The sequence below is a fragment of the Geotrypetes seraphini genome, chromosome 11, assembly GCF_902459505.1.
Source record: "Geotrypetes seraphini chromosome 11, aGeoSer1.1, whole genome shotgun sequence".
NCBI classification, from domain to species: Eukaryota; Metazoa; Chordata; class Amphibia; order Gymnophiona; family Dermophiidae; genus Geotrypetes; species Geotrypetes seraphini.
The window spans coordinates 72,608,807-72,628,092 of NC_047094.1; the positions used below are offsets into that span (position 1 = coordinate 72,608,807).

Sequence of the window (19,286 nt, forward strand, 5' to 3'; positions counted from 1 at the left end):
ATATAAATATATTTCTAGTGCAATAGATATGCCATTCTGGACAGTAGGGTATTTCCCCAAGCTTGCAAGCTGTGCAGAAGGAATCCATTTCAGGTTTTCAAATCCTCCTCCTCCAGAGATCTCTGCTGCCCCCTTCAGTTTTTATTTTTGCACATGAGCCAGATATGATCTGCTCTGCTCTGTATATTTCTTTATTATTTTCAGTATTTTTTTGTGTCTATCGGTGAACCAGAGCTCCTCAGTGCAGGGGAAAGCCCTGCTTATGTGGAGAAGAAGCAGACTTGGTCTGCTTAATTCCTTAGGGACCTGTTTGAGTAGCCTGCAGAAAACTTAGTGGAGCTTGGGGTCCGTATCCCTAGTTGCTGAACTGCATCTTCTCCTCCTCCACCCCTAAGAATCACATGATAAGATGATTAATAGGACTGCACACTTAGATCTGGTCTGAGCCTGGAAGCCCACTTATAGTTCTGGTGGGCAGAGCTACACCTACAGGCGATCTCCACAGCATGTGTAACAGGAGTGGACAATGTACAGGCCGATTAACTCAGCAGACAGACCTTAGACCTGATAGAATGAACATTATTTGCAGTAGCTTTTCAGTCCATCTTTCGTTGATGGGGTGGGCCAGCTTTCCATCCGATGACTATGGTGAGGAACAAGAAGGCAGACCACTTCTTCAGTCAAAGATCTAAGCCCAGAAGCAAAGGTCTGGATGCCCTAGTCCAGCTGTGGCCAAAGAGTGAACTCTTGTACGTGTTTCCTCCATGGCCCATGATAGGGCAGATTCTTCACAGAATAGCAAACCACCCAGGAAGATTGGTCCTCATAGCAACAGATTAGCCATGCAGGACGTGGTATGGAGACCTAGTGAGTCTTCAGAGGAACAAGGGTCTTAGATTGCAGGTATAGCATGATCTTCTGTCTCAGGGGTCATTGAAGATTCAGATCGCTTTGACCTTAAGGCATGGCTCTTGAGTGCGTGGCATTAGAGTGCAAAGGATTCTCTGAGGTAGCCTTTGTTACTCTCCTCAGGGCCAAGAAGCATAAGAAGGTCTCTGCTTTTACGCTAAGGCATAGGAAACGTTTCAACACTGGTGCACAAAAGAGAAAGTGCTGGCAATGGTGCTGGCTTTCCTCCAAGCAGGTCTTGACAAAAGGCTCACAGTGATGTCACTCGGTGTTCAAGTGGCAGATCTCTCGTATTTCAAAGCCCGTGGATGCAAAGCTCCCTTGGCTTCTCATCCAGACTTAGCCAGATTCTTAAAGGGAGCACTAAGGCTCAGACCAATAGTAGGACATCCATTTCTATTGTGGAACCTTAATGTGGTTTTGCATGTCCTCAATCAGACTCCGTATGAGCCTATTCAGGAGGCACCCTTGTTGGATCTTACTATCAAGACCGCTTTTCTCATGGCCATTACATCAGCGAGATGTGTCTCGGAGCCATAGGTGCTATAATGCAGGGAGCCCTTCTTCAAGATCGAGGAGGCGGAAGTTTCCTTATGTCCAGTCCCATCCTTATTGCTTAAGGTTGTTTTGGCATTTCATGTCAATCAAGAGATAAAATTACCAGTGTTCTAGAGCACAGGGTCAAAGAAAAAGGATCGGATTCTGGGGAAGCTGGAGATGAGGAGAGCCTTCCTATGATATCTAGAGGTCAACAATGAGTTCAGAATGTCGGATCTTCTCTTTGTGCTCACAAGTCAGGCTAGACATGGTAGACCAGCGTCTATGACTACCATATCAAGATGGTCTTCTCGTTGGCATATATTGCCTGTGGCAAGCAATCGTCCTTCTCCTTGAAAGCACTTTCTGGTTCCTTTTTGTAGTTTTATTTCCTTTGGAAGGGAGTTCCACCACCTTGGAGCCATCACAGAGAACATTCTTGTCCTGACACTTTTGTATTTGATGTTTCTGAAGGAGAGTATTTCCAGCAGGTATTCTTGGCTCACGTTCAGGGTGTATGCTGGAGTATGGTAATGTAGTCTGGCTGCTAGATATTGCGGTTCTGAGATATGAATGATTTTGTGTGTCAGCAACAAGATCTTTAATTTCACCCTGCTTTCAATTGGGAGCCAGTGTAACTCTTTCAGTAGCAGGGTGGCACTCGTCTGCCTCGATTTTTCCAGCAGAAATCTTGCTGCTGCATTTTGTAACATTTGAATCTGCCTGATCATGTACTTCGGAACAACCAACAGGATTGCATTGCAGTAGTACTAGGATTCTTTTCTCTACAGACACCAGTGCTCACTTATGACAAGAGCATTGGGATTCCCTAGAGGGTTCCTTATGGTTGGCTAAGACTGTCTTAAGTTTTACCCTACAACTCCTGACTTTCAACTGCTCTTTGTATAGCCTAAAGTGGGTTTACTAGTGGTTCAGGTTATTATGCATACTTTCCTGCCTAGTGAAGATCAGGTAATTTTAAAGGATGTGCAGGATCATAGGGTGGATGTTGCTCTTAAAGGCAATTTGAGGCCCTGGCTCTGGGGACTAAGGCCGCAGCAGTGGCCTTCCTGGCATGTGTCTGTCATACTAGGTTACGTCTGATTCCAGAAACGGATGATGTCGTATGCCCCCAGTTTATGCTGCTGGGGGTGGATTATGTGGCAGATGCTTTCTGTGACATAGAGCCCTAAGCAAAGTTTCTGCTTACTCGGTTTCCACCTGCAGCATACTCTGGATCAGACAATGGGTGGGGGAATTCAGCTTCTAATGCCAGATTGAGCAGGCTTCTGTTTAAGGGCCACATGCTGTTTAGTAAGGGCTGGATGCTCTTATGGCCATTGTGACAGATTGTTACCCTAAGGCCTTGTCAGACAGCAGACCTCAGGCCCCTAGAGGGTCTGTCGAGGTAATTTTCAAGGATCCTGGAGATCTCATCAGTACTATGGTGGTTCCTCTACTTGGAAACTGTATTAAGGGTCGAGACATAGGTTTGGTGGTACCAGAAAGTCCAAGATTTTTGGGTCTTGCGCTGCAGCAGCCTCCAAGAAAACCCAATGATGTCAGCTCTCTGGTTGTACTTCCGCAGATAGGAGGAAGGTTGTCAGCTTACTGGGAGGCTCAGATGCAGATCTGCCTGGATCACTGGGGGATGGATATTATTCAAGAGGGTTACAAGATTGAGTTCTGTTAACCCTTTTGTAGACTCTCCATCTGGATGACCAGAAAAAGCAGTCAGTGTCCAGTTGATGGTAAAAAGGCTTTTTGATTTTTGAGCCATAGAGCCCGTACTCGGTGAAGAGTCGACCATAGGCAGATACTCTATATACTTCATAGTGTCCAAGAAAGCCTCAGATGACTGGAGGCCAATTCTGGATCTGAATTTGGTAAATGCGACGTTGAGAGTACTTGCTTCCACATGAAGCATGTGTGGTCAGTCATTGCAGCAATGACACAAAGAGAAGTTCTAACCTCCCTGGATTTGATAGAGGCCTATCGTCACATTCCCATATTTCTGGAACACAGGCAGTGCTTGAGATTCCATGTCCTGGAGAGGCACTTACAGGTCTCCGCCCTGTCCTTTGGCCTGTCAACAGCACCACGCACCTTCACCAGAGGTGATGGTTGTTGTAACAGTGCATTTTCAGAAGGCGGGGATACAGGTGCATCCGTACTTAGACGATTGGCTGATCAGAGCCCAGTCCAAATTGGATGGAGAACAAGCATTGACCCAAGTAGTCTGCCTCTTGCAAGACCTGGGTTGGATAGTCAACTTCCAGAAGAGTAACTTAGAACTGATTCAATACCTGCAGTACCTAGGGGTCTGTTTCAAAATGGCAGAGAGCCATGTCTTTCTACCCAAGCCAGGCAAACAGATACTCGGGAAAAAGTTCAGACCTCTTGACAATGGTTCCTGTGGCACTACCTCCAGGTTCTGGGGTCAATAGCAGCAAACATAGAGGTGGTCCCTTGGGTGAAGGCACATGGGTGCCTCCTTCAGGATTCCATATTCTCCACAGGCAGACTCGCTCCAGTGACCGCTTCCCTAGACAGCGGAGTCACGGAAAACCTTGTGTTGGTGGCTCCGCCCAGACTCTCTGTTAAAGGGTGCGCCTCTACGCACATCCTCCTGGGTGATACTGATGAAAGATGCCAGTCTTTATGGATGGGGAGGCTATTGTAACAGGCATCTGGTTCTGGACTGGTGATTTCACTCAGAGAAATGGTCCATCAATCATCTGGAGCTACAAGCCATTCGTCTGGCATTGCAGATGATTAAAAAAATCCCTGTAAGGAAAACAGTAGCTTATGTAAACCAGCAGGGAGGCACCAGGAGTGCTCCCTTGCGTCTGGGAGCCCAGATGTTGTTCCGTTGTGTAGAAGCTTACCTACTGACGGTCTCAGCAGCTCATGTAACTGGAACAGAGAATGTACAAGATGACTATCTCAGCCAGCAGACCTTGGACCCAGGAGACTGGTTGTTGTCTGAGAAGGCGTTCATCCCCATTGTTCGGCGTTGGGGACAACCAATAATGGATCTCATGGTCTCAGCCACAAATAGGAAGGTATATCACTAAAGCTGATGCTTCAAGCCCGGAAATGCCAAATTGGATATTCTGGTTCAGCTGTGGCCGGAGGAAGGGATGTTATGTGTATTCCCTCTGTGGTCCATGATAGGCGGAGTCATTCACAGACTAGTGAATCACCCAGAACTAGTGGTCCTAGTGGCTCCGCATTGACCGCTTTGGCCAAGGTACATGGATCCAGTTCGCCTCCAGAGAGACAAGAGCTTCAAGTTACCAGTTCAGTGAAATCTACTTGGTCAGGGTCCAGTTCCCATGGAGGATCTGGAACGCTTCAGGCTTAAGGCATGGCTCTTGAGCATGAAGCCTTAATGAAGAAAGGATACTTGGAAGTAATTATTATTACCCTCCTTAGAGGTAAGAGGCCGTGACCATTGCTGGCTTATGCCAAGGCTTGGAAGATGTTTCAGCAGTGGTGCGCGACAGAGGAAATAGAACCTTTGTGAGCCCTGATTTCTGTGGCCCTAGCCTTTCTGCAAGATAACTTGAAAAGGGGCTGTCAGTTGGCTTTCTTAAGGTGCCTGTGGCAGGTTTCTCATATTTTAGAGCTCGAGTGGAAAAGGATTCTCTGGAAGCTCCTCTGGATGTGTCCAGGTTTCTGAAGGGAGTGCTCAGACTGTGTCCTCCAGTGCATATGCCTTTCTCATCATGGAACCTTATCCTTGTGTAGAAGGGGCTCAGTAAAGCTCTGCATGAGCCTCTACAGGAGGCGTCGCTACTAGATCTTCCTGCTAAAACTGATTCTGGTGGCAGTCGCTTTTGTGAGAAGAGTATCGGAGTTACAGGCACTCATGTAGAGAGCCATTTCTTAAGATTGCAGAAGTGGGAATTGCTTTATGATCGGTTCCTTCGTTCTTACTGAAGGTTGTTTAAGCCTTCCATGTCAGTCAGGAAGTCTGTTTGCTAGTGTTCCAGCCCACAGGCTCAAAGAAACAGGATAAAGTGTTGAAATTGCTGGAGGTGTGGAAAGTTCTTCTCTGCTACCTGGAAGAAACCAGTGAGTTTTGTGTCTTGGTTCTTCTTTTTGTTTTGACCAGCCAGGCTAGATGAGGCAGGCCAGCTTCTAAAGCGTCCATTTCTAGATGGATTTGAATGGTGATTTCTCCAGTGTACATTGGCCGCCTCTCTCTCTGTCAAAGCGCATTCGACTAGAAGTGGAGCTTCCTTATGGGTGGAGACCAGGGTGATCTTGCCTGAGGAGATTTGCAGGGCACCTATGTTATCTACTCTCCATACCTTTACAGAGTTTTACAGAGTGGATATAGGAGCACTAAAGGGAGCACTGCCTTTGGATCCTCGGTTTTAAGGGCAGACTCATCTGTCTCTCCTTAGATACAAGGGACTGCTTTGGTATGTCACCTATCATCCAAAATCCTTGCCCTTTGCAGAGCAAGGGAAAATTAGGTTATCTCAATTATTTTCTTTGTAGTAGAAGAGCAAAGGATTCCAGAAGCCCTGCCGTGTCAGTTACTTTGCCTACTTTCTGACTCTGACTGGCATGTATATCCAGAGCTGGGGAATTTTCTCTGCCAGCTGGAAAAGGAAAGAACATATCAGTGGTAACCCCTCCCACCAAAAAAACAAACAAACAAACAACAAAAAAAAAACCCCCAACAAGTAAGAACTTGGACAAATTAGAATGGGATGAGACTTTCAGGTTAGAGAGTCATGCGGGGACAGAAATTGAATCTATTCCCGCTGGAATCAAATCCGTCCCCGTCTATCCTCATAAACTTCAGAAGTAATAATTTCATTTAATTATGTTACTGAATTAGAAGCTGTGATAGAGACCCATTTACAAATAAGCAAAGACACACTTTTTAAATTTGGAAATATTAATTAAGAAGAATACCTACTTTGTAAATGGGTCTCTGCCAGAGCCTCTAATGTAAATATAAAATATAAATACTCCAACTGATGAGGACCCTCAAGCTATGTCAACTGAAGACTTCCTCTGAAGGTGGCCAAAAGTCCCTTTTACCAGACTTGGCAGGCAGCAGCAGCATCCCTTAGCCACAGATGCTGGCATCTCAGTGGCTCAAGGATGCTGCCAGCGACTGCTATGCTTGATAGAAGTGAGTTCTGGCCACCTTTTGGAGGAGGTTCTCAGCTGGCGATGCTTGGGTATCCCCACCAGCTACAGCTAGAGTCAATAAGTACTTCAACACTAAAGAAATAAAACTAGAAATGCATTTCCTTTTCTATTGAACAGAATATAAAGACATCTGCTATATATATTTCCTAAAGCTAATGTATTTCAGTCAATAAATTCCTTTTTTTACCTTTGCTTAGAAATGTATTTTTCCATCAAGTTTGTTCTAATTTCTCTTGTTTCTCCTATCCTGTCTTCTGCAAAAACTTCTTGTTAGAGGGAAGGTTTCTGGGTCAATTGTGGGCAGTATGTAGGAACCGCTGTCCATAGCTTTGTGAAAGAAGCAAGTGTGGCTAGAAGAAAGGAGGCAGCACTTGGATGTCTTAGAATGAAGTAGCACACCTGCGGGAGCTCCACAAGAGGTTCCACCATACCCACGACCTGGGGGGGGGGAATCCTCATGGGATTCCCATCAGCCCCGTTCCCATGTAGTTCTCTATTTCAGATCTCCATTTGTGTTAGTACTGGTAGCACACAGACAGGTGGGTGGTTCGTTCCACCTAAGTTTTTGATGTTTATTATTTATTATATTTGTTACAGAGCATAACGGAATTGACTTGTCAGGGATGTTCCCTGTGCTCCTCCTTCACATTTTCTTAGTTACAGTGGTGATCAACTGCTTTTGGTACAAACTGAAGGTAGCAATACACTCCACTGGGTAAGGAGACAGAGCTGAAAGATGTGATCGACATCCTTCTGCAAACAGTTTGTGGGAAGAGGGAGTTAACCCTTTGTCCTTCTACTACAAAGAAAATTATCAAGATAACCTAATTTTCCCATACATTCCCCATTTTACAGTGGAATACATGTACTGCATATAGAAACAAACTTGCCCCATCACGCTTTGCACCATCTCAGAGGCACACACAGATTTTTAAATCTGCTCATTTCAGCTAGGGCTTTATACAAAGGATTAAGGGAATAATTTTCCTTAATCACCAGTTTATTTATGTCTCTAAAATGAGAAGAGAAAAACTGTGGCTTCACTGCTACATGGATGGTCGCACATGGAAATTATAATGCTTCCAGATTCACGACATTCATTTTTTTTGCCACATGTATATTAGTGAAATGGCAGTTCTGTCTGTGCATGATTGCACATACTGTACATATGCACTCCTAAATGTTCTTATGTATTTTTACAAAAGGCTTAAAGCTGCTTGAAAAATACCGTTGGAACTGAGCATGTCTCAATCTGGATGTCTTGATTTTGATCTTAGTATTCTTTGTAAAATAGACCTTATACAGTAGATTCTCAGTTAACTAGCACCCATGGGGATTGATAGATGCCGGTTAAATGTAGTTTCTGGTTGCTTGAGAGTTACTATTAAAAATAAGCCAAACTAATACTATACCATACCATAAACTGTTCCAGACAAACTACCGGATATGTGATAGGCAAAGCGTAGGCATACTCGGGTGCGGTGTGCCAAGTCTACACAACTTTCTCCCAGAAATTGATTTTATTTTCATTTTTATTTAAAGTATTAAAGTATTTATTTATTTTTTATTTTTTTGTTAGTTGCTTGATAGTTCTGGTTGCTTGAGTTCCGGTTAACAGAGTCTACTGTAGTATAACTTTTGCTGCAGCCTTGGCATGGTCCCTTACCAATGCATGTCCAAATGTACTGAGGCATTCCTGAGAGCATATAAAATCTCTTTTGAGTCCTAAAGCAGCTTTGGAAATGGGCAAATCATCTTTTGATTCATTTATTTTATTACTTTTCTATTTGCCCCTCCAGACTCATAAGGCAGAGAATCTACTGAAAGCTGATACATACAGGAAATGGAAGTCTAGCAAGGCTGGAGAGAAACAAGTTTCAGTTATCTTACAGGTGAGTGCAAGCACTTCAGCCTTTCTCTCTTTTGATGCTGCCAAGGATGGGGGAGGGAAGTACAGGAGGTGGGGCTTTTCAGTCACTTCTCTGAGATATGCACCAAGTCCAAGGGAACCCTCAGATAGTTGTGGTTATTGCAGCGGAAAGACCTCCATAGGTTTCATTGTATCCTGATCGCAAATGTACAAAGCATAATTCATAAACTTAGCAAAGACATGTGAGACAAATGTGTATGTTTGAACTTTACTCATTGCAACAGGTTGTTCACCCTTTCCAAGGTAGGGAGAACGAGAGGGCACTCTCTAAAGATAAAAGGGGATAGAACTTCTTTACATTCATATGGAATCTTCTTTACCCAGAGGGTGGTGGAAAATTGGAACGCTCTTCCGGAGGCTGTTATAGGGGAAAACACCCTCCAGGATTTCAAGACAAAGTTAGACAAGTTTCTCCTTCTCCTAAACCAGAATGTACGCAGATAGGGCTAGACTCACTGTTCTTTGACCTAAGGGCCACTGGTCTGACCCAGCAGTGGCAATTCTTATGTTCTTATGCAGTAGAAAGCAATTTTTCCATCCCTTCTTGTATGTTATGAAGACTAGCTTATCCTCTTCTTAACTGCCTTTTCCTTAGCATCCATTCGGACTGGCCCAGAGAGACTGATGGGTTATGCATGCCTACCAGCAAATGGAGACTGAGAATTCTGATTCTTAAGTGAGCCAATAAGAACCCTGCACGATCCCTGATAGAATCAGTATTCCCAATCTTCAGCAGGTGGTAGACGATGAACCCTCCAGTCTCTTAAATTTTCTATTTCTTTCTTGGGGGAGATCCCCAAAAATAAATTTACAAATAACTTTTAGGCCGACTCTGATCTACCCCCTGCCTCCCTGCAGTGAGTTCTCGTTGTAATCTCGAGACTACAATGGGAACTCACGGCATCCATTTTGATGACGGCTCTGCACGGGGCAGGAGTATAGAAAGATTGATCTTGCCCCGTGTCACCACTAGACCACCAGGTAAGGTCTGGGATGCAGCGTTTCTGTTGTTAAAAGCAAGGGGGAGATCTGGGCAAAAATCACGAATAACTGAATTTGCGGGTGCTGAAACCGCGGATATGGAGGGAGAAGTGTAGTTCTGCATATATGGTTTGATTAGTTCCTTTTACTGGTTGGGGCTGAGGCCTGTGGGAGTTCTCTTCTGCTAGACTTGTGTGGCCGAGACCCTCCCCCCCCTGTTTCCACCTAGGCCCTGAGTTGTCTGGTGGTAGTTTTTCATTGCAGTGCCTGGGCCTTTTTGTGATAGTTCAGTGCTCAGATCCGCAACCCTAGTGCTTTAATAAAATTATAAGCAGTGGTTGCTGGCTGAGACCATCTTGTCAGCAATGCAGACCCAGTATGCCTACATCTAGTTATTCATCTATAGATAGTGTCGAATAGATCACCATCCCTAGGGACCCAATCTCCAAAATGTCGCTTCGTCACAGGATCTAGTCTTATATTATAAATACTGTTTTAAATTCTTTTAAATATAAATATCACCATCGACCACTCTAAGGAGTGGTCGATGGTGATGGCGGTTAAACTAAGGGAATTGGCCATCTTGAAAAAATGTTACAGTGAAACATGTTGATGCAGAGCTATCCCAAAACTGACCACAAACTAAGCTAAGTACTACTGTTATTTGAAAAGTGGTGTCTATAACACTATTTATGAAATTATTTATGAAAATATTTATATTTAAAAGAATTAAAAACAGTATTTATAATAATAATAATAATTATACTGCCAAAGTCATAATAGTTCGAGGCGGTTTACAGTAAGAAGTGCTGGATAATCAGTGAAAACTACAAATCACCAGAAATACAAACATACAGGATAAAAATAAAATAAACAATGAGTCCTTAGGTTACAAATCAATCAAACAATTGTGTTTTTACTGATTTTCTAAAACTAAAATAGGATGGGGCGTGCATAAGACTATTACCTAACCAGTCATTCAGTTTACCTGCCTGGAAAGCAAGAGTTCTGTCCAGGAATCTTTTATAACAATGAGCCTTTATTGTTGGGTAAGTAAATATATGGATTCTACGTGTAGGACTGTAGAGCAATCCAAAGAAAAGTGAGGGAACAAATACACAGGGACCAAGCCAAATATTAGTTTAAAGCAAAGACAGGATAATTTAAACAAAACTCTTGCTTCCATCGGCAGCTAGTGTAATTTTTGATAATAGGGACTAATATGTTCCCATTTTTTTCAGACCAAAAATCAGCTGAATTTTGAATAACTCAGAGTCTTTTAAGAGTTTTCTTAAATATTCTCAGATAAATAATATTACAATAGTTAAGCATACTTAAGATGGATGATTGAACCAGTAGACGAAGTGATGCTATATCAAAATATTTTTTAATGGTTCTGAGTTTTCATAGGACCGAAAAACATTTTCTGACTAATAAATCCATATGTTCTAAGGCAAGGATAGGGAACTCCGGTCCTCGAGAGCTGCACTCCCGTCGGGCTCCCAGGACCTCCCCAACGAACATGCTTGAGATCTATTTGCATGCACTGCTTTCAATGCATATTCATTGGGGAAATCCTGAAAACCCGATTGGAACACGGCCCTCAAGGATCGGAGCTCCCCACCCCTGCTCTAAGGTAAGATGTCAGTCCAATGTCACTCCCAGGATTTTAATGGACAACGTGGCCATTCTGCCACCACTAGAATCACCGACCCTAGATCCTGTGATGAAGCGACATGTTAATCATTGGGGAGATGATTGGTTTGACCCCAGTGTATTGTCTCCGAGGATCGGGAACTTAGAGACTGGGTCCCTAGGGATGGTGATCTATTCAACACTATCTATAGATCAGTGGTTCCCAAACCTGTTCCCAAACCTGTCCTGGGGGACCCCCCAGCCAGTCAGGTTTTCAAGATATCCCTAATGAATATGCATGAGAGAGATTTGCATATAATGGAAGTGACAGGTATGCAAATCTCTATCATGCATATTCATTAGGGATATCTTTTTTTTTTTTTTTCATTTTTATTGATTTTTTCATATATCAACAAGTGTTATAAATTTTCCATACAATTTATCTTAACAATACACTTGATATTTCTATAATGTACTTTATATAAACCATATTTTATATTGTTCTTCTTATGAATTTACATAGTATATATATTGTAATGATTTTATCAATTATTATTTAATTATGAAACCTTTTCCCTCCCTTTATTATGTTAATTTCACACTAGACTATCATTCATTATGATAAAATATTTATAATGTATGATAAAAATAATAAATTCCTTACCCCTTCCCTCCCTCCCTTCTTTAACCATTATCTTATTATGGGAAAAATTTTAAAATCAGTCATTGCAAAAAACTGTTAATGGTCCCCAAATCTTCTTGAACTTATCCATATATCCTTTTTGTGTTGCAAATGTACGCTCCATCTTATATATATGGCAAACTGAGTTCCACCAAAAATTATAGTTCAATCTGTCACAATTTTTCCAATTATATGTAATTTGCTGTACTGCTACTCCAGTCAATATAAATAAAAGTTTATTGTTATTTGATGAAATTTGACTTTTAGCTCTCATTGCAGTACCAAACAAAATCGTATCATATGTCAAGGCTACCGGATTTTCTAACATCCTATTAATTTGAGGCCAAATTGATTTCCAAAATATTAATATGAATGGACAATAGAATAAAAGATGATCTAATGTCCCTGCTTCAAAATGACAATGCCAGCATCTATTAGACTTAGAGCTATCTATTCTGTGTAAACGTGTGGGGGTCCATAAAGCTCTATGTAAAATAAAAAACCAAGTTTGTCTCATAGAAGCTGACAATGTACATCTTAACCTCCAAGACCAAAGTCGTGGCCATTGAGATGCATTAATCTGGGGGCGTGGCTTGGACACGCATGAAGGAGGTCGGTTAGCAGAAGAGCTCCATATAAAAAGTCCTTGAAAGAATAAAAAAGTCGCAAAAATTTGAAGAATTAAGATTAAATTTATGATAAAAATAAACTCGATGGCGTCAGGAAAGCAAAATAAAAACGACTTTGCAGTCTCTGGAAGCAGCAAGAGAGCAAAGCCCGAACAAGAGACAGGATCCAAAACCGCAGATCCAGAAGTAATGAAAGAACTTAAAGAAATCAAACAAATGCTTTCAATTCTCACAAAAAAAGTTACAGAATTAACAGATGATGTTTCAACATTAAATAAAAAGATGGATCTAATCGAATTAAAATCTAACGATTTAGAAGAAAGAATGATAACTGTTGAAGAAGAAATTTTAAACACAAAAACTGAAAAAAAGAAAATTGAAACACTTACTAAAGAACTGGAGGATTACTCGAATCGTGAGAGAAGAAGCAATGTTCGTCTGATAGGTTTACCGGAAGGAGCAGAAAAGGGGAATCCGGTGACCTTTATAGAAAACTTATTACCAAAACTACTTCCTCTACAAACTAAATATCCCATAGAGATTGAAAGAGCACATAGAGTGCCAACAAAGAGATCAGAAAAGCATCAAGGACCGAGGCCACTGATATTTAAACTACTACGCCACCAACAGGTCATGGAAATTTTTCATCTTGCAAAACAGAATAAAGGTTTACAATATCAAGATGCCCGTATTCACTTTGTCCCGGATTTTGCAAAAAGCACAGCAATTAAAAGAAAGAAACTGCTGGATTTGAGACCACAACTACGTGAACTGGGAGCAAAATTTGGTCTTGTATACCCAGCAAATATGAAAGTAACCATAGCAAACAAAACTTTAACCTTTGATAATCCTGAAGAGCTACAAAAATATTTCCAAAATATTAATATGAATGGACAATAGAATAAAAGATGATCTAATGTCCCTGCTTCAAAATGACAATGCCAGCATCTATTAGACTTAGAGCTATCTATTCTGTGTAAACGTGTGGGGGTCCATAAAGCTCTATGTAAAATAAAAAACCAAGTTTGTCTCATAGAAGCTGACAATGTACATCTTAACCTCCAAGACCAAAGTCGTGGCCATTGAGATGCATTAATCTGATGCTTAATCTCAATGCTCCAAATATCTCTAAGACCATTTTTTTTCTTTTTATGTACAAATCCAGATATCAATTTATACCACATTACGGCCTGGTGACCCATGGAATCTATCTGAAAACATAAGAATTCCATACTATGATAGTTATTAAGGTTTTTCCATTCAGAGGACCCTGTCTGAATGGCCTGCTTCAATTGCATCCATCTGAAATATTGTGATTTATTCAAACCAAATTTATTTTGCAAATGTGAAAACTCAAGCAGTTTACCTTTATTCATTACATCCTCTAAAATACGAATTCCAGGGATCATCCAATGTTTCCAGATAATTTTAAAACCGCCAACTTTGATCTTTGGATTGAGCCATATTGTTTGAGTCGTTGATTTAGTTATTGGAATAGGAGTTAGATTACTTATATATCTTATAGTTTTCCAAGTATCGACAAATATTTTGTGATCCTTATATAACCTTGGCATTTGAATACTGATAACATGGCTCAGACGTAAAGGAAACATTAGTCTCCATTCTAACCAGAACCAATCTGGTATATGTTCAATGGGCTCTGGGAGGATCCAATACATACCCTGACGCATAATATAGGCTTGATGGTACCTATAAAAATTTGGAAAATTTACCCCTCCCTCCACAATTGGTCTTTGTAAAGATACTAGAGCAATTCTGGGGTTTTTTTCCAAGCCAAATAAATTTTGTTAACATCTTATCTAATTTTTTATAAAAAGACCCCTGAAAAAAAATTGGTATCATTCCCATTTGGTAACAAACTACTGGTAAGATCATCATTTTTACAGTTTGCACTCTCCCCCACCAAGATATGCATAAAGGATTCCATTGCTCACACATTTCTGACACTTTTTGTAATAAATTTTTTTCATTAATTTTCATAGTCTCATCCACAGTTTTTGTAATCCAAATTTTAATCCTTCTTCTTTCCAAATAAAAGAAAATGAGTCAAATAGACTTTTTGTACAATGTACATTGAGTGGAAGCACTTCTGATTTATTCCAGTTTATTTTATATCCTGAAAATTTTCCAAATTTTTCAATCAATTCAAGCAAATTTGGAATGGTTGTTTCCTGATTTCTCAAATAAAGTAAAATATCATCCGCATATGCTGATGATTTATATTCTCTATCTGAATGCGGAATACCCTGTATCTCCTTTACCTGTTCTATAGCTAACAACAAGGGTTCCAAAATGATATCAAAAAGCAAAGGAGATAGTGGGCATCCTTGTCTAACCCCCCTCTGTAGAATAAATCTTTCTGAAAAATTATTATTGATATATAATCTAGCAGTCGTCAGTGCAGCCAGCACTTCTCCAACATCGGGACAGGCAGTCCCGCTGCTGTCCGCTCCAGCCAGCTGAGAGGGTCCTTCGGAGGAGCCTTAATTGCCGGTTCAGCCGGGAAGGAGCCTGTCGTCAGTGCAGCCAGCACTTCTCCAACATCGGGACAGGCAGTCCCGCTGCTGTCTGCTCCAGCCAGCTGAGAGGGTCCTTCGGAGGAGCCTTAATTGCCGGTTCAGCCGGGAGGGAGCCTGTCGTCAGTGCAGCCAGCACTTCTCCAACATCGGGACAGGCAGTCCCGCTGCTGTCCGCTCCAGCCAGCTGAGAGAGTCCTTCGGAGGAGCCTTAATTGCCGGTTCAGCCGCGGTACGCGGCCCGTGGTCGCGAGCCTCGGGTCGCGAGCCGAAGGGGCTCGGAGCCCCTTCGGAGTCCAGAGGAGCAGGGAGTAGAGGTATCTAATTCCTTAATATGGGCAAGAGGAAGGTTAAAGCAAATCAATCTGCTACAATGACGGGCCCGATGGATCGTCATCTTATGCTTCCTGGTTTGTCACATGTTGAAGAGCAGGTAACATTAGATACTCAAGCTATCTCCCTATCCTCAGGGGAACCATCACCACCTCCTCAACCATCTCATTCCTTAGGGTTAGAAGTATCTCCTCTCCCTTTTAAAGAGGGAGTAACTTCTTCCCCACAATTATCTTTATTATCTGAACTGGAGGTTTCAGGACAATCCTTGGGGCAAGCTAAAGAACTAATTCCAGTACAGATGAGTACTGGGCAAGGCTCAGTTGTTATCCCTAAGGATAAAGTGATCACTCTAAATGATATTTGGCTTAGCATTAATAGAATAGAGACATCATTGCAAAAAACTGTTTCGGATTTGTGTCAATTTTCATCTGATATAACAATGAAAATTAAAGAGCAAGAAGGTAAAATTGGTGAAACAGCTGTTAAGTTTGAAAAATTGGACCAAGTAGTAAGTACTTTACAAGCTAGTGCTGTTTCTAATATTAAGGATAGTATGGTGATGCATTCTAAATTAGAAAAAATGGAAAATTCTATCAGGGTTAGAAATCTTCGTATTTTAAATTTTCCAATCACACATTATCTGTCTCCGATGGAAATCTTGAGAATGTATTTGAAAGAGATACTACAATATACTAATGTGGAAGCTTTTGAAGTTGATAATTTGTATTACATCTCGAGAGATTCCAAGGTTATGGCAGATGAAGGTGAAATGGACAAAATGGTGTCACCTGATAGTTTGAATGTTTCGCAGTTTCTAGAATCATCTAAAGATACAATAGATAAACGTGCAACTCTTCTTGTGACTTTTAAGACAGAGTTGGAAAACAAGCTGTTTTAAAATTGTATTTTGCGAAAAAACAGGAGATGTTTTGTGGCCAACGGGTGATAATTTTTCCTGACGTCGCTAGACAAACTCAGTTTAAAAGGAAGCAGTTCCTTCAGCTAAAGCCTAAGGTTTTGGCAGTTGGAGCTACTTTCTTTTTGAAATTTCCATGCAAATGCCTTATATCGTATGGAAGTGATAAATATGTGTTTTATGATCCAGTCCAGTTAGAAGACTTTATTAAACAGAAACCTTTGTTGAAAGTTTAGTTACTATTACTGATTTTATTTTTGGAGGATGATGTATATAAATATAAATGCCATTTTGCCTGTCTTTAGATGGTAGATTGATGGATTTGATTCTTTTTTCTTTCCTTTTTTTTAAAAAAAAGGTACTGGTGACCATGATAATGTGGACTAAGACACGGTTGATAATTGCCTAAGTTTTTATGTTCTCTATATTGAGTTTGCTGTGGTCATTCATGAATATTTGTTATTAATGTATTGTAACAAATAACCAAATAAAGAATTAAAAAAAAATATAGCAGCAGGGGAGCTATACAATGCTTTTATTACCGTATTTTCACGCATATAACGCGCGCGTTATACGCGTTTTTACCTACCGCGCATACCCCTCGCGCGTTATATGCGTGAGCGCGGTATACAAAAGTTTTAAAACATAGTTCCCACCCCGCCCGACGCCCGATTCACCCCCCCCAGCAGGACCGCTCGCACCCCCACCCCGAACGACCGCTCGCACGCGCTCCCACCCGCACCCGCATCCACGATCGGAGCAAGAGGGAGCCCAAGCCCTCTTGCCCGGCCGACTCCCCGACGTCCGATACATCCCTCCCCCCGGCAGGACCACTCGCACCCCCACCCTGAAGGACCGCCGACTTCCCGACAATATCGGGCCAGAAGGGAGCCCAAACCCTCCTGGCCACGGCGACCCCCTAACCCCACCCCGCACTACATTACGGGCAGGAGGGATCCCAGGCCCTCCTGCCCTCGACGCAAACCCCCCTCCCTCCAACGACCGCCCCCCCCCCAAGAACCTCCGAACGCCCCCCCAGCCGACCCGCGACCCCCCTGGCGACCCCCACCCCCCTTCCCCGTACCTTTGGTAGTTGGGCCAGAAGGGAGCCCAAACCCTCCTGGCCACGGCGACCCCCTAACCCCACCCCGCACTACATTACGGGCAGGAGGGATCCCAGGCCCTCCTGCCCTCGACGCAAACCCCCCTCCCCCCCAACGACCGCCCCCCCCAAGAACCTCCGACCGCCCCCCAGCCGACCCGCGATCCCCCTGGCGACCCCCACGACCCCCCCACCCCCCTTCCCCGTACCTTTGGTAGTTGGCCGGACAGACGGGAGCCAAACCCGCCTGTCCGGCAGGCAGCCAACGAAGGAATGAGGCCGGATTGGCCCATCCATCCTAAAGCTCCGCCTACTGGTGGGGCCTAAGGCGCGTGGGCCAATCAGAATAGGCCCTGGAGCCTTAGGTCCCACCTGGGGGCGCGGCCTGAGGCACATGGGCCCAACCCGACCATGTGCCTCAGGCCGCGCCCCCAGGTGGGACCTAAGGCTCCAGGGCCTATTCTGATTGGCCCACGCGCCTTAGGCCCCACCAGTAGGCGGAGCTTTAGGATGGATGGGCCAATCCGGCCTCATTCCTTCGTTGGCTGCCTGCCGGACAGGCGGGTTTGGCTCCCGTCTGTCCGGCCAACTACCAAAGGTACGGGGAAGGGGGGTGGGGGGGTCGCGGGTCGGCTGGGGGAGCGGTCGGAGGTTCTTGGGGGGGGCGGTCGTTGGGGGGGAGGGGGGTTTGCGTCGAGGGCAGGAGGGCCTGGGATCCCTCCTGCCCGTAATGTAGTGCGGGGTGGGGTTAGGGGGTCGCCGTGGCCAGGAGGGTTTGGGCTCCCTTCTGGCCCAACTACCAAAGGTACGGGGAAGGGGGGTGGGGGGGTCGTGGGGGTCGCCAGGGGGGTCGCGGGTCGGCTGGGGGGGCGGTCGGAGGTTCTTGGGGGGGGGGGCGGTCGTTGGGGGAAGGGGGGTTTGCGTCGAGGGCAGGAGGGCCTGGGATCCCTCCTGCCCGTAATGTAGTGCGGGGTGGGGTTAGGGGGTCGCCGTGGCCAGGAGGATTTGGGCTCCCTCCTGGCCCGATATTGTTGGGGAGTCGGCGGTCCTTCGGGGGGAGGGATGTATCGGACGTCGGGGGGGGCATCAGGCTTTCAGGATGGGGACAGACCTTCAAGGGGGGATAGTGCACGGAAGTCAGGGGGGGTGAACGGAGAGTCGGAAAGTCAGGGCGGGCGAAAGGAGCGTCGTGCAGCATGCGCGGTATACCCGTGAGCGCGGTATACCAAAGTTTTTGTACATATCATCGTGATTTCTGCGCGCTATACCCGTGTGCGCGTTTTATACGGGTGCACGTTATTTGCGTGAAAATACGGTATTTGTATAAATCCAGATCCTATACCAAACCATTCCATTGCCTGAAACATGAAGGACCATTCCACTCTATCAAAAGCTTTTTCAGCATCTAATGAAATAGAGAATGCTGGGTCATTAATGAATTTTGTCAAATACAACATGTGATGTGCCAATCTAGTATTATGAGATGAATGTCTTTGAGTAACGAAACCTGTTTGATGCATATCTATAATGAAAGGGAGAGCTTTAGCCAATCTTAATGCTAATGTCTTAGTTAAAATTTTTCCATCCACATTTATTAAAGAAATAGGTCTATAATTTGAAACCAAAGTGGGATCTTTATTTGGCTTAGGTAAAACTATAGTTATTGATTCAGCCATAGTACCTGTAATACAACCTTTATTTAGTTGTGTCTGATACAATTTTAATAAATAGGGCATTATAATGTTTTGAAATGATTTATAAAACTCTACTGTATAACCATCTCCACCTGGAGCGGATCCAACCCTAAGGGATTTCAAAGCTATATCTAACTCTTTTAAGGATATTGGCTCTTCTAAACTTCGTTTTATATGTTCAGGAATCTTTGGTCCCTCTATAAACTTTAAAAAATCTAAA

At 43.4% G+C, this 19,286-nt stretch overlaps 1 protein-coding gene across 4 annotated transcripts in view; it reads left to right on the plus strand.

The window, feature by feature from the left end:
- The window catches only part of XRCC1 (X-ray repair cross complementing 1), a 176,311-nt gene that overhangs the window by 15,150 nt on the left and 141,875 nt on the right, over positions 1 to 19,286 (plus strand). For all 4 annotated transcript variants that reach the window (XM_033963446.1, XM_033963445.1, XM_033963444.1 and 1 more), the window contains exon 3: positions 8,424 to 8,516. In XM_033963446.1, coding sequence (XP_033819337.1) covers positions 8,424 to 8,516 — 93 coding nt within the window. The remainder of the gene's footprint in view (positions 1 to 8,423; positions 8,517 to 19,286) is intronic.